At 37.3% G+C, this 16,225-nt stretch overlaps 1 protein-coding gene across 6 annotated transcripts in view; it reads left to right on the forward strand.

The window, feature by feature from the left end:
- The window catches only part of CCDC171 (coiled-coil domain containing 171), a 149,083-nt gene that overhangs the window by 32,532 nt on the left and 100,326 nt on the right, over positions 1 to 16,225 (forward strand). For all 6 annotated transcript variants that reach the window (XM_061441211.1, XM_061441214.1, XM_061441212.1 and 3 more), the window contains 2 exons: positions 5,213 to 5,351; positions 12,227 to 12,329. In XM_061441211.1, the coding sequence (XP_061297195.1) occupies positions 5,213 to 5,351; positions 12,227 to 12,329 (242 nt within the window). The remainder of the gene's footprint in view (positions 1 to 5,212; positions 5,352 to 12,226; positions 12,330 to 16,225) is intronic.

Raw genomic sequence — 16,225 nt, forward strand, 5'->3', positions numbered from 1 at the left:
TAAGTAGAGTACTGCATGCACATGGAATAATGCTGCCCAATTGTGAACTGTGTGGAGCTATACTGTCTCTTAGGTATTGAACAGTGTTTCAGTAACACTGTATTTTTTCTAAGCATTTAGCTGAGTGTAATTTGCAATTTTGAGGTTAGCAACAGACATGAGTCTTTTAAAGCCTGAATTATTCTGTTATTAGCATGAATATGTTCTGAGAATCAAGGGATGATGATAGATATAAAATGTAAGCTAATTAGAAGCATTCTTAATGGTAGCTTAAGCATCTGTTTAGGAATTTTCCAAACCATTAGAACTTTACAAGTTTTACCACAAGATCTGCCTTTCAAATTTGAAGTTAGTAGTATTAGTTAAAAATTGTGAAAATCCGCAAGAGATAATTTTCCAACAAGTCTTTGAGTTAAGGATACATTTTGGTATTAGACTATTAAAAGAATAAAAAAAAAAAATTGGTTTTTTAGAGACTGTTTTTTTTTTTTCTTCTATAGAAATAACCAGACCAGGCAATACAGTTCTTATGGTTGTGGTACCAGTTGCATTAGGAGTTTCAATGTTGGTACTTACAGAGAAGTAATACTTCTCTTGTGTTGCTAAAATACAACAAGAACCTGAAACAGCCTTTCCCTTTTTCTTTAAACTGGTTAATTCTGTTCAACACTTCTTTCTCAGGAAAGATTCGCCCTGGTTTGTGTCAGTTTATTTTTTGTTGTTGGTTGGTTGGTTTTGGTTTTTTGTTTGTTTTGTTTTTTTTTCCTGCTTGTTTGTTTTTTCATTTTGTTTTATTTTTTTCCTGGTATGAATGAGAAATTTTGGTTACTTAAAGCATCTGTTCTCTGTGTTAATTGGACATCAGAATAAACTTTGTCTAATATCCAGAATAGTACTTTTCACTACTTGTAATCATCTGTTGATTCAGGCAATGACTCCTAGCAGCTTCTGCCAACTGAGTTTTTGAAAGCAAATTATCTTCTGTGCTTTTAGAGAATGCAAATACTTCCATGAAAGTTGATGCAGTTAAACAGTTGGTGGTTTTGTTAATAGGGCTTGAAGAAACAGAAACAGCCTGTCCTTATAATTTTGTTAGTCCAGACACCTGAATTTCCAGATTCCCATCTATAAAGATGGGTAGTGAAGGTCAAGCTTTGTCTCAGATGGACATCTGTATACTCAGTTCCCGTGAGGTAATTATGTGTGGTGGGCATGTAATACCTTGTCGGTTCTTGTGCCCTTTTTAGTCTTTGAAGCTTACAAGTATTAGTAACATTGGTGAATATCAGTGATTGCGTTCACTAGATCCCTCAAGAGAGAATACAAGAGCCTTTGATCTACTTACCTTTGAAGGCTGTGATCCCTGGACTCCAGACAATGTCAGGAGCCTGGCTTTTTCTTTTAAGCTGTGATTTGACATCCTACCATAATTTCTCTTTCTCTGGAGGAGTCCTCTGGATTTTGTCCTAAGGCTTTAGTCTTTGGAAAGTCTTGGAGGGTTTCATTTGTTGTGTTAGAACGCTTGTATATCTTTATAGCTGGACTTGAGTGGGATGAATGATACCAAAATTGGAAACTGTACAAAGCTGTGACAATTTCTTTTCTCAGAAAAAGATGGTTGTAATAACTAAAACCAAGCAAGCAGGCTTTTCTGGGTTGCATAATTTATTAATAAGCTCTGAACCCAGTAGCTCTATGTAAATTCGAAGCAACATGGGATTTGGGTCTCCATGTGAATTTACTTTTCTTGAAGATTGAGATCGTGATATAGAATAAATTGGAACTGCTTTTTGCGTGTTTCTGAAAGCTGTGGGAGTAGAAGCTACTTTGGGGGACTGAAAATAGCAAGTTCTTTTTCTTAAGAATAAGAAGTAACCATCTACAACTAAAAGAAAAGAAAAACAGCCAGGCTGAAGCAGAAGCGCATAGATATATCGAGGACTGTTGAAGTAGTTGTTCAGCTAAAAAGACATGTGGATCTATGAGAAATAAGTCAAAGTCAGGAAGTGACAATATTGATTCAGAAGTTGGAAGAACTTGGAACTGTTCGCAGTACTTTCAGTTAGTGAGACAGAAGTGATAGAAGAGACAAGGAAAGGAGAGAAACCTAGATGTTCCCATTGCTAGGAGTTGCATCAAAGGATAATTCAGGGATTGAAGAGTATCTGTAGTCCAACCTCCTGTTCAAACCAGGATCAGGTATGAGATCAGGTTGCTCAGTGTTTTGTCCAGATAGGTCTTGAAAACCTACAAGAATGGAGATGACAGAACCTCTTTGGGAACCTGTTCCACTGTTGTTAAGGTAGAAAAAGTTTCTCCTTGTCTGAACCTCTTTGGATTCAATTTGTGACTGTTGTGTCTTGCTCTCTAGCCACACATTGCTGTGAAGTGACAGGCTACATCTTCTTGATAACTTCTTTGTAGATACTGGGGGAGGCTGTTATGCATCCTGAAGTTCTCTCTCCTCCAGCTTGAATATCCCATGTGAGTGACCCTCCCCTTAGCTCACTCCAACTTTTCCCATGTTACGTGTGGTCGTTGTCCTAGAGGTGTTGTAATAAGTGCCAAATAAATAATTAATCACTTCTTCTGACCATGCTACTACTAATGCAGTCCAGGATGGTGTTTGCTGTCTCTGCTTGTATGCCATGCTGTTCTGGCTATCTTGCTGTCTACCAAGATTACCAGGTCCTTATTGAGCGTAGCTGCTTCTCAGCCAGTTACCAGCCGTACCACTCTTGCTTCCTGAAATTCATATCTTTGCACGTATCACTGTTGAATCTCAAAAGATTAATGCTGGCCTGTTCCTCCTCTCTGGCTAGGTTCTAGGGAATGACAGCCCTTCTCTTAAGTGTATAAATTGTATTGTGTAGTCACCCACCTCCACCGAGTTCAGTGTTACCTTCAAACGTGGTAAAATTGCACTCTTGGCCTAATCCAGGTGATGGATAAAGGTGTTAAACAGATTCTAATCCAGAGTCCTACAGTATTCCACTTATCATCAACAACTACTGTCAGAGGTTTACCATCAAACCATTTTTATTGAAGTTGCAATTCACCTAGCTAGACTGAAGTCCTAACTTGGATATAAAAATACTGTGTGAGACAGTGCCAAAAGCCTCGCTAAAGCTGAGTTATATTTAATCAACTTGCTGTCCTTTTGTTCACAGATCTCTTTTTATCATAGAATATAACTGGGTTCCTAAAATCATAGAATAGTTAGGGTTGGAAGTGACCTTAAAGATCATCTAGTTCCAGCCCTCTGCCATGGGCAGGGACACCTTCCACTAGACCAGGTTTCCCAAAGCACCGTCCAACCTGGCCTTGAACATCCCTCAGGGATGGGGCAGCTGCACCTTCTCTGGGCAACCTGTTCGAGTATCCCTCCTCTGTCATGGTAAAGAATTTCTTCTTAATGTCTAATCTAAATCTACCCTCTTTCAGTATAAAACCATTCTCCCTTGTCTTATCCCTTCATGTCCTTGTAAAAAGTCCCTCTCCTCTGAACAGATTTCTTGCAGGCCCCTTTTAGGTACTGGAAGTCTGCTGTAAGCTCTCTCCAGAACCCTCTTTTCTGCAGGCTGAACAATGCCAGCTCTCTCAGCCTCTCTTCTTAGGAGAGGTGCTCCAGCCCTCTGATCGTCTTCATAGCCGATCTCTTCTGGACTCATTGAGCAGGTCTATGACCCTCTTGTGCTGGGGGCCTCAGAGCTGATTGCAGCACTGCAGGTGGGATCTCATGAGAGCAGAGGGGCAGGATCACCTCCTTCAAGCTGCTGGTCATGCTTCTTTTGATACAGCCCAGGACATGGTTGGCTTTCTGGGCTGCAAGTGCACACTGCTGGCTCATGCTGAGCTTCTCATCAACCAACACCCCAAGTCCTTCTCAGGGCTGCTCTCAATCCATTCTCCATCCAGCCTGTATTTGTGCTTGTCACCTGACCTAGGTGCAGGACGTTGCACTTGGCCTTGTGATTGGGTTGGCCAGACATGATTTAGCCTTGGTAAATCCTCAATGAATGATCCCAGTCACCTTTCTTTCATGAGCCCAGAAATTTGTTCCAGAAGGGCTTACTTCATGATCTTTCTGGGACTGAAATGAAGCTCTCTGGTCTATAGTTTCTTGGCTTGCCCTTTTGCCCTTTTTTGAATATGGTTGCAACATTCATGTTCTCCATTTCTAGGTGCCTCCTCCAGTCTCTGTGACCTTTCAAAGATGATGAGCTGCCGCACTGTGACATTGGCCAGCTTTGTCAGAACCTTTGAGTGTAGGCAAGCTGGCCTCTTCAATTTTCATGGTTTGAGTTCTTACAAGTAAGCCCTGACTCAATCCTTGGTGGTAGCAATTCTCTTCTTTGAACACTTCTACTGATCATAGGGGCTTAGAAGACCTTGTCAGGCAAAAAAGGTGGAGTGTGGTGACCTCTGTGCTTTCTTCTATAGTCTGCATGCAGTTACCCAGTCTGTGTAGAAGCAGGTCCATGTTTTCTTTCCTACCTTAATGTATTTTTAAAATCTTTTTGTCATCATTTGCAAACATCAATTCTTGGTGAGCTTTTGGGTTTCCTGACACCATGGCTACATATTCAGGCAATCTTTCTAAAGTCTTCCTTCGATCCCTGTCCCAGCTTCTGTCTTCTATATGCTGTTGTTTGGCCTTGTAGCTTTCTCATGAATTGCCTGTTTAACCATGCCAGGCTGTTTAGGTATCTGTTCTGAGAACCAGGAGCACTAAGTGCAAGAAATGTTTGAAATTTTGGAGACAGTCTGCTGGAGGAAAAATTTGAAGCTACGCCATTCTACTCTATAGAGTAGAATATAGTCAGATATATGGAAAGTTTAGGAGCAACCTTTGTACTTTAAATAAGGGTTGATTATGCAAGACATGGTATAGTCTTTCTGAAGAGAGTTACTGTGTTAATTAAAATATGAGGAATTCAGCTTATTATATGTGCTTTAGAGCGTGTATCCAAATGACCATATGAATTTGACTGAAAGCTAATTACAGGCATTGGTAACAGAGGAGAACCTAACCACCTCTTGAAAAGTATTTCTTAGAAGAATGTGTAACTTCAGTTTAAAAAAAAAAAACAAAAAGAGGGACTTCAGAAGCAACATGATGTGCTAACATATGCATTGATTATGTTGAAAACTATGTAGTATAATTAACAAAAGTATTTTTGATAACTATTCTAATGCTGAAACTTTCCAGATTAGAAAGAGAGTGTATCTCCACAAACAAGCACATGAATGAGAAGATTGAAGAGAAGAAGAAGATAATTCAAGAGCTCTCTGAGATACTAGGGAATAATGAAGAAAACTACAGAGAATTGCAGGAGGAACTTGCAATGGTAAGACAAAAGGCACTCATTGTTTAGGTTTTTTTAAACATACTGTGAAGATAATCTGCATTTGTTGTCCTGAGCTGTGGAAGAGCTCTGCCATTGTGTTACTCTAATTTTACTGACTTCATTTTGTAGAACAGGAGTAAATACAGACCTAATTTAAAAATATATTTGAAGTGATATACCATGTATTTAACTGAATAGTTATTTGCAGAAAACTTATTTGAGAATATGGTTATGAGTAAAGATAACTTCTGTTTGCATTCCTAGCAAAGAAGGCACTTTGTAGGTATGGATTATGATTCCTTGTGGAGAATGTTCTAGCTTTCTACCCAAGTTTTTTTCTTTTCTAGACTTTTATTAGCTACTGTTGTAGGTTGAATTATTTCTGTTTTACATAACATTTTGGTTTAAGTGCAAGCATTTGACTGTAAAAAATGCTTGAGAATTGCTTATTTGAAAGTGACAAAGCAGGAGGATTTTATTTTTATTTTTTTTTAAATGTGGATTTGGCATTGGATGTATTTTACTACCTTATTTTCTGAAATCTCTCTTCTTTTACATGACCATTTGGCACCTTCCCACTGTCTCTACCCACCCCAGCTTTGACTAACAATTTTTCCATCCTGTTGCATAGCAGCAGGGACAAAGCAAAGATCTTAGGCTCTAGGAAACCTTCTCGCCTTCTATTATAGATTTCTATTTGCAGTATTTCTGTACTTAGCCAATGTAAACTTTTCTTGATACTGGCTTGCAGATTTCTCCTCTTTCATTTTGGAGCTGTGAGTATGGAAGGTGAACGTGGTCTTTTCCTGCTGCTGACAGGCATTGAACCAATCAGTTCAATGATTAAGAGCAGAGACCTGCATCAGAGGATCATCAGATGTATTGGTGTCTTATGTTCAGTTGATAGAGTTATTCCATACATTGTCTTAGTGTTACCCATTTCCTGGACAGATTGGTAACTAATAAACTAGAGAAAAATCAAATAAAACCACCCTTTTCCTTCTGTGAGAATCACAGCTTCTTCCGTGCAACTGTTAATGTATTGAAAGGCCTTTGCTCATGTAGTTAACCTGAAAAAGTTATCAGAAACAAAAGGAATATGAAGAGACAAAAGCAACTGTCTCCCCTAACTACAATCAGTAATGATTGCTATTTATTAATACAAAATACAATTCCAAGCAAAAAAAATCTCCTAGGAACCTTGAGCAGTTGCTGACTGTCTCTATGATACGAGTTTTCCTTTTCATTTTGTATTCCTTTGTAAAATTTATGTTATGCCTGATGAGTTCAGAGCAAAATTCTGTTTGTGACCAAGGTTTCTGGTAATGGCAACAATATTAAATGGTGTACTCAAAATGCATGTTACGTTACTGAAAGGTAAAAAGCAGAACAAATTGTCTCTGTTAAAAGAACTGTCTTATTCATAGAGCTGGTTGTTTTAATTGTTTTACTGGAATGATTTCAAACCACAAGACTGTCTTGAACAGGTAATAAAAATACTCATTTTCTGAGGACTTGGATTTGTGGTCCCCTATGGGATTAGATTTTTATCACCTTGGATGGCTTTGTATTTTTCCTGAAGACTTTTGTATTTGTTTGGGAAGCGGGAGTGCCTGTGTGTGGTCTTATTTACTCAGTCTGGATAGCTTTTTGTTATTTTTCTTCCCAAAATTAAAAACCAGATGACTATAGCAGAAACTAAGTGTAGATAATATTTTATATACTCTTATTAGCCTTCCCTACACCCATACTAAAATTGTGTGAAAATGTCAGTGTATTCTGTTCCCTTACATCCCCCTCCTGCTTTCCTGATCTATTCATCACTTTCTTCTATTTTATACTTGTTAGGCATCCTGAATATGTTCTTTCCACTTCAGTCTGATAATCTTATATTGGTTTCTCACTGTATTGCTATAATGCAAGTTAATGTTTTTCTTTGTAAAATATTTGGGAAATATAACCAGACTAGTGAAGGCTCTTTGTTTTTAGAAAAGCAGACTTACACAGGGACAAAATACATTCTTTGGAAATTTTACATGAAAAAGAACTTTTTTTATTACTCAGTTGAATGTATAGTGAAGTGGTTATGCTGCTTTTAATTTTAAATATCAGCATGTGGCAGAAGTTTGCCAGAAATCTGCGTGGATCAAATACGATAGGATCTATTGGTATCAAACAAAACCGCTTATGAATGTTCAGCATGAGCAGGCTCTCAAGATTTCCATTATGTTTTTCTGAGGAAATTGGTCTCAAGCTTGTCTTTATTTCCAGCTAGGGCTCTTAGAAATTTTTAGCTTGAAGAATAGGTATTTGGAAGAATGGTGATTGTGATTCAGAACTTGTTTTAAATTGAAACAGCCCCAGCTGTATTCCTGTCCTGTGGAAAGAAGAGGTGTCTTCAATAGCTTTAAAAGTTACTCAGGATATTTACATTTCTGACACCTGATGTTCTTTAATGCTTAATATCAGACAAGCAAGAGACATTGAACCTTTATTTTATGGGTAACTTGCCAATTCACCAGAATTCATACAAGGAAATTGAAGTCATTAAAAAGAGTGTATTTTAGCATAAATTTCTTGTAATTCAGAAGAACTCTGTAGTCATTTCCTTCCCTTTGTGTAGACACTATCAGGAATAGCATAATTAGTGTTCAAGTAGTGTAATAGATTGCATCCAGAGTCTTGTCTTTTTCTTTGTGGCATATAAATCTTTCTCTTATACTCACGCACACAGTCATGCACTTGCAGGCATCTCTGCTGCGTGTAATAGCCTTGTAGGTTATCATAAACTGAAAGTCAGAAAAGAAGCATTTAAGAATCTTAATTCCTGGATGTAGGCATTAACTTCTTTAATGTAGGCATTCTGTTTTTTAACAGAAGTTTCTTAAGTATTGACTGAACAGACAATGAAACACCCTGAATATTATGATTTTGTTCTACAAATTCTGTGGGGTAGAATCTGCCTCTCAGTAGCAAAGATGTAAACTCATCTAGATGATTTATTGTCAACAAGCTTTTCAAGTAATAAAACAGGAGATGAAGTTTTCATGAATGTTGCACTAATTATTGTTAAATGTTATGTTACCTTGATTCTTGTTTTGCTTGCATTAACTCAGGGGTGGAGTGTTCCTACCCAGATGTGACTTCTGTTATTTTAATTTAAGAAGGCCAGTTATTCTGAAGCATATGCTTAAATGATCTTCTACAAAGAAACCAGTTTTGTAATTTATTCTGCAAGTGGAGAAGCCACTCAAGCTGTGATGTCCAAGTGTTTGAAGACAGGCATCTAAAAAATGCTTTTAAAGTTGCCAGTTCTGACAAAATTTTCTCTGATAAAAAAAGAAACCCAAACCCCCCAAAACCCAAAGAGATACTTCATCACATTCTTTCTCTGCACAGGTTGTTACGGATTTAGGGGTCTAGAGTGGCTCCATATGAAACTTGAGAATTTTGATTAATTCTATTTCAGGTGTTTAAAACTGAGACACTATGTTTCTTGAGAAATTCTATTTAATTTACACGTGGCTAGACACTTTTAAAAGACCCTCTACAGATTTTGGAAAGCTTTAACTAATATATGAGAACAAAGAAACTCTATGAAGTATTCAATAGCTAGATAACTTTAGCAGAAATAAATGGTAGCCTAAGGAGAGAGATTGTTAGTGAGGGTTTTGTTTTGGATTTTTTTTTTTTAATAGTGCAGTTTATGCTTCCTTGCTTAAAATGTCTGCCACTGTTCTCCTCTACAGAACATCTCTCAAGTAAACCCCATGTTTTGTTAACTGTGGAGCAGTCATTTGGAGCCTGTTTCTGTAAATGCTTTGATTTGATTCTCCCAAGGTCATGTCTGGTAAACATGCCAGTGCTTTTGTAAAAATACTACCCAAATGCTTTTCAAGGCGTATCTGAACATACACTGCTTTTTGGTGGCTACGTGGATAATTCTGGCTTTGGCTCTTGCTCGGCCATCAGTAAAAGGGATTTGTACTGCAGACTAAGTGGGTGAATTAGTCCATGTGTGAGAGAGCTGTATAGGAAAATCCCAGTAACTGTAACCAAATCAAATCCCAGTAACTGTAAACAAAGTAGAGAAAGTTCCTTTTGGAATAATGACAGATTGTTGCAGGACTGGACCCAGTTCCCTGCATGATACTTTTTGGTAAGTTTTGATAAGGTTGTTTTCAAAAGGCCTCAAACTCCTGCCTATGTTTGAGATAGAGATGCACATTTGCAGCATCAGGCCATGTGGTCTATTCTGTAAGTGTGTGTAGAGTTAGTGTTTATTTCACTCAACAGTGGCTTTGGGAAAATTAAAAATCAGTGGGACTTATTTTTTGTCCTGGAGCAGGTGGTGGAGTGTGACCAAAGTCAAATACTGAAGTTAAGGAAGGTATCTCTGCAAGCAAGGTAGTAGGGAATTGTCTAGACTGCAAATACCCTACTTCTGTAAGATTAGATAAAACCTTCACAGTGACCATTGTGAGATATTGAAACAGGTTTCTGGGGGGGGGGGGGGGGAGGGGTTGTTGAAACTCCATCCTTGAGGATACTCAAAACTTGTCTGGACTGGACTGAGCAACCTAAACTGACTTCAAGCATGGCCCTGCTTTGAGTGGGAAGTGGGACCAGATGACCTTCAGGGAACCTGTCAGGCTAAATTATTCCATGATTTTATGGTGCTATGCATTCTTACTAGATATTCCTTATGTCTCAGTGTGAGTGAGGCATAAGAAATTACCTGAATATGTTCATACCCTTTTGGACTCTGAACCTGTGTCTGGATTTCCAGCACTGTAGTATTACAGTATTTTTTCGTCGATTTCTGATAATGGCGACAGTGATTGAAAATGAGAGTTAAGAAGGAAAGATGCTAAATACTTTGCAGCCCAAATGTGGACAGACTGGCTAGTCTAAGAATTTCTTTTTGGTCTTCATTGCTGTTGAAAAAGAGACTAAAATTGGCTTAGAGAGTGTAGATGCAGTTAGCAAATAAAGCACAGAGAGGTCGTGAAGGTTGAATAATCTGTAAAATGCTGAATAAATGATGGTAGCTTAACTAAACCAAACGAAAATATTGGATGAGGAAATTAAAAAAAAAAAAAATCTCAAATCTGACTTTTCCATGGGAAAAGATTTTTCTGGGAAAATTTAATCTGAACTTCTCTGTGCTGGAGTGGTGTATGTAAAAATTTATTTTACTGTGATGCTGATCATATTGTTATGTCTTCTTATTTCTAATATGTGAGGTGTTTGAGATGATATCACTACATGAGAGTAAATTATTTTAATGTTTGCATCCCATAAAATATTTTTACTGGAGTTCAGCAATTGCAAGCTCTCTATATAGATAATTCTATAGAGTAGGAATTAAAAGTTAGTTATTTTTGAATATATAGAAGTGGTTTGGAAATTCTTGATGATGTGTAGTACAAACTCTCACACACAAAAAAGTATGTAAATGCTACAGGGGACCCAACATTGAAATACACATATGAATAATATATTAGTTGATATACAGAACATATAATTAAAATTGAAAGAGTAAAGCAAATTTATAAAATATTTAAGCTGAATAGTGAAGAACACTGCAGAGGATTAAATGCATTTCTTGGTTGTTTTATTTATTTTTTTTTTTTTAGCCTGACATTTATATGCTGCCAGTATGTAGCAGTTTTCCTGGGGAGTATGGGGAGTATGTTTGCCACACTTTGAGAAATTCACTCGGTCCTTACACATGCAGTGAAGCATAACTAAAGCAGTAGTTTATAGAAATGATAGTAAGATTTTTCTCAGTACAAAAGGGTAACCTTCCATCACCAAGTAGAAATGGAAATTACTGCAATAGGTGTTAGAATTTAGAATAAAAATAATTAAAAGCAATGAGACGTAGTTGAGCAAAACCTTTGTCATAAGAAAATCATGAAGTTATTTAAATCTATTTTCCTCTCAATTTGAGGGGGAGAGGGGTTGTTGGGGCGGTTTGTTTTTTTTTTTTGGGGGGGGGGTGTGTTTGTTTTCTAAACTGCTGAGATGTATTACATTTTGTCAGTCAGCTGCTAAAACTGTACATTTCTTTAAGAAGTCAGAACTCCATGTGTCCAAGAAGACCTTGGTCTTGTCTGGAATTACAGACGCATGTCTTTGAAAATTGCAGGATTTAATATCAGATACAAATTGAAGGAATGATTTTACGTAGTCTTTCTATTGTAGTGATTTAAAAATCTGCTGTAATACCTTTCTGCCCTCAGAATAAAGCCAGTGTCTTGATTTGAACAACAGGCTGCACGTAGTAGGCAATTTTCTTTAAGAAAATTCAGTGATAGGAGCTGAAGGAGTCTGATGCTTTATATTTCATGCATAAGGAGAAGGTTTTGATACTGAAGAAATCGCTATAAAATATGGAAGATACTAAGAATTAAAGTAGGCATGTTTGCAATGCGAATAGGTGTGGGATTTGACTGAGTGCCAGATCATGGATTTCTAGCCTGTCTGCCAGTAGTTTGGTGTCTTTCTGGATGCCCTTGTAGGGTGTAACAATAGATCTCGTTGCATAGATGAGTAGTAGTTAATTAATGTTCATTAAGATATTTTTAAAGCAGAAGGAAGTCAAGGCTAGCTTTTAGTACATCTACTTTTTCTTTTGACTACCTGAAGTCTTTAGTTGTATTTTAAGTGTTTTTAGTGGTTCTATGTTACTTGTTTGTGATGTCATGTTAGGTCTTTTGGCTTAATAAAAGGAGTAATGAGAAATATAGCAGGAATTTAAATTTAAAGGGGAACAAAAATACTGTTGTGATCTGTTTTTCTTCTGTTTACTGTTTTAATGGGTTTCTTTTTTCCCCTTCTTGTCTTGTCTATATCCTTGTCAAATAAAGGCCAAGAAACACCAGGTCTTTCTAACAGAGACGTATGAAAGCAACATGAGAGAGCTGAAGTTACTCCTGGACAGCTTTGCTATGTCAGGCCAGCGGACAGCAGGTTAGTTGAAGGTATAAAATGACAGATGCATCTGTCAGTGTTCCAAAGTCACTACATTGTGGGAATTCTGCAGATGCCTCTTGCATTCCCTCTTCTCAACATGCTTTGATTTGATGACATGATAAGAGCAGTTCTCACAGCAGTCAAATGGCCTTGCTAGCTGAGAAAGGGTGACGGAATGTGGACCTGCTGTTGTCAACCCAGAGCTTGATTTACAAATGCTGGGGTGTATATGATCGGTCAGAAAAGGGCTCACTTGCTGTGCTCTAAATCCAACTGAGAAAAAAGTCCTTACAGTATACCTGCAAAGGGAACAGATGTTTTGCCTGAACTGAGCCAAATTCTGAGGCAACCTTCAGCAACTTAAAGGTCATATATTCAAAAAGGTTGTGTAGGACACATGATGTAATACAATACTTTTTACTGCTGATTGTGGATTAGTACTATATTGCATTCATTGAATCTTACACAGAACAGATATTTCTCTGTTTTCATTAAAATTAATTGCAGGTCAGTGGCCATCACTCTGCTGCCTAGCTTTATATGCAAGTATTGTATCAAACTCAACAAACTGCTGCCTGCTTAAACATTTGAAATAGTGGCTAACATAAACAAGTTGAACTTCACAGCTACTAATTTTTTTTCAAACATGAAAATAGTACACTTCTGGTCTTCATTTAAAACTCTCTGTAAAAGTTTTCTCTGTGGGTACCTTGTATAAAATCACATCCTAGATACAAAATGCTTCTAGCTTAAAGTGGAAGGCAAAATGTTGCTTAAAGAGCAAATTTTTTTTTATTTAAAATGTGATTATATGTTTCTGTACTTTCTTAGCAACAATAGGCATAAATGGGTCGTATAACACTTTTAAATGATGATGCATTTTTTTTGTATCTTCACAGATTTTTTTTTTTTAGGGCCTGGTACAGTCAAAATTGAATAAAGGAACTTCTTGAGGTTTCTGTTGTGCTTAAAAGCCAGCCTTCAATCTGTGATGCATTGATTTTCTCACATGGGTTATATAATCCTTTTATTTGGGAACTGCTATCAGTTTTATTCTGTAATTACAAAATTAATTCCTGTGGGAAACACCTATAGGTTTAGTATAGATAAATCAGACAGAAAAGCTCTTCAAATGGTACGTTTTCCTCAGTTTTGCAAAGTTTCACATGTCCAGAGGGGCTTCAGCAATTCTGTGGGGAGTTGAATGCTGCTGCCAAAGTGAAGCTTCCAAAACAGTAATTGTCTTTTGGGTAGGTTTTCTGTTCTCCCTCGTGGTAAACCTTGCAGAGGAACAGCTTTGACCTGTTTCTATGATATTAGGGATTCAGTAACAGTAACTTCAGTATTAATTTGCCTTTTTTAAGGTAAACTTTGAAAGGTTTTTTTTTTTTTAAAGAGATCTGTTTTCATCTTCAACATCTCTGCAGAGGCTCAGTTGAGGCAGAAAGTCAAATTTTACTCTGCTGTGCATTAAGTCTACACCTAATATTAAAATGTGTATAGATTAAGACATGGAGTAAGTTCTACATATTTAATACACTTCTAAGTGTGAAACCAATTTTAATGCTGCTGCCTTGCTGTGTTGTACTTACAGATTTATTATGTAACAGCATTTCTTGCAGTTTTCAAGAAAACGTTTAATGTATTTGAAATGGGAATGCCTAGGTGCAAATAAAAGTAAAAATCTTAAATAAGTCTTTGTAGTCTAATTGGCTAGCAGGGGTTACAAGAGCCACAGGTGGCTGGGCAGTCTTTCTTGGTGGTGTTTTTAAATTTCAGCTCAAGTGGCTGAGAGATCTGCTTAGAAATCTGTCATTATGAACATCCAGCCCCTTAACTTTTATGATAATTGGGCTGTGATTATTTGGCTCTGTGGGAAAAAGAAGAGAAGATTATATGTTTTTAAGATTAAGAAGTGAAGTATTTAAAAAGTTTATTTTATTTTTTTATACAGTCAAAAATAACAAGCATATCTCCTTTTAAAGTGACCTTTATAAGTTTTCCATAGCACTGTTTTTCTTGCTGGGCAATTTGCATTATTTCAGTTTGTCCCTATTCAGTCTACCATATTTTGCAGTTATTCAGCAACAGGGTTTATGCTCAGGGAAGCCTGTCTTCAGGAACAGAAAAAAAAGAGGAAAAGATTCTGGTTGTAGCAATCTGGAAAGAAGAAGTGAACTGAGTATGAAGTGCTGGAAGTGTTAACTGCTTTGAGCTAGTGTCACCATCTAACAGAGGCCACCAGTATTGTTTTGGTCAAAGATCTAAACCACAGCACCATATAAGCTGCTATGAAGAAGATTATCCTATACAGGCCCAGTACCATTATTAGAAAGTCTGAAGCAGCAGGTTGAAGAGCTTACTCAGTTGTATACTTCCTGTCATATTCCCACTGAACCTGGCATTTTCCCACAATTCTTCCCGCAAACTCTTAGATGGTAGTGGGCAAAAGGTATTGTTTCTTTTTTTCTCATTGCTGTCATAGAACCTCTGCAGCAAGAGAGCGCCATTTGGATTATGTTGCATGTCTGCTGCATAGGTACCTGAACACAGACAAGATTTGGCCAGTAGTAAAGCCATAGTCTTGTTTTCAGCTAGTGTAGGAAGGTGGAATCTGGTATTTCTCTTGGCAGACTGGGTTGCCTGGAAAATGGGGTTGCAGCAAAGGTGAAGAATGCCAACATAGAAGGTTTAGTGGTAAACATGGTTTTGGCAAACATGATGTAAATTAAGATAGTTCCGAGGTATTTTTCGGTGACAGCATTGCAGGTTGGGACTGTGGAGTTATAGATACATTGTTTAGACAGCTTGATGAAAATGGAAGAAAACCCCTAGATTGACTCATTTTAAACTGAATGAGAATTCACTCTCTACCTTCACTAGAGGTATAACTATGGAAGAATAATGCTTTCTTTTTTCTGTGCAACAAAGTGACCACAGAATGTTCCTGCAATGCATAGTAGTGAAAAGTTGCTCTTGTAGTGGAGAAGATGGAACTGGAGACCTGCACATCTTTAACTGTATCTGTGGTTAAGTGATAAAAATGATAGTAAGATGTTACTAGTCACTTTCTTAAATGTGAAATCTAAACTTCTCACAAAAGGTCAGATTTTATGAATTCGTCTTTGGTTGCTTTTAAGTGTAACATTGCTATTTGGGGCATCTCTAGGAATCGAGATTTAGTTAAGGACACTGGAGTCTCATTAAGAAGATTTTGCCTTTCCCTGACTCTGTAGATCTTTAGAAACTGTTTTAACCGGAGTGTCTGACAGGACAGAGTGGAAGTCTGCCAGTGGGATGTGCATTCGTTTTAAATTCACTTGTGTACTGTATCGCAGATATTTTTCATTTACTGAAAAAAATCTTGCAAATCTTCATTGGTTTGACTAGGTGTGACTTTGTCAGTGAGAGTTGGCTGGCAAATCAAAATGAAAAGTTAGTGTCCAATTTGAATAGAAATCTATACCTTGTGTTATTATCAAAGGGTCGGAAGACAAGAGGCTAACTAATTGAAAAAAAAATCAGCTGTTGACAATGTTTTCTGACTTGCTCATAAGCTCTCCACTGACTGCCAGTGGTGCATTATGTATAGCCTGGAGGACAAATTCATCATTTTTGTGTAATGCTTTGAGTAGACTGTCGTGCTTATTAGATAAAACTAACCTTAGGATTTAAAAAAAACAACCAACCAACCAACCAAAACACCCCCCCACCAAAAAAAGCCTGCCAGAGGTTAGTGCATCTCCTCTAGCTGTCAAAATTTTATGTAGGCCAAAGAAAAGGCTTAGAATTTACTATCTGATTTGAGCCACCCTAGGTAAACTGCTTTGTGTCACTGACCATTCAGAGGTGATCAACACTTGTGTGATCGTTCAGTTCTGCTAGGAGTCATG

The sequence above is a fragment of the Pezoporus flaviventris genome, unplaced genomic scaffold, assembly GCF_033815535.1.
Source record: "Pezoporus flaviventris isolate CSIRO_AGI_PZ_B2104156 unplaced genomic scaffold, CSIRO_AGI_Pfla_v1 ptg000212l, whole genome shotgun sequence".
Lineage (NCBI taxonomy): Eukaryota > Metazoa > Chordata > Aves > Psittaciformes > Psittacidae > Pezoporus > Pezoporus flaviventris.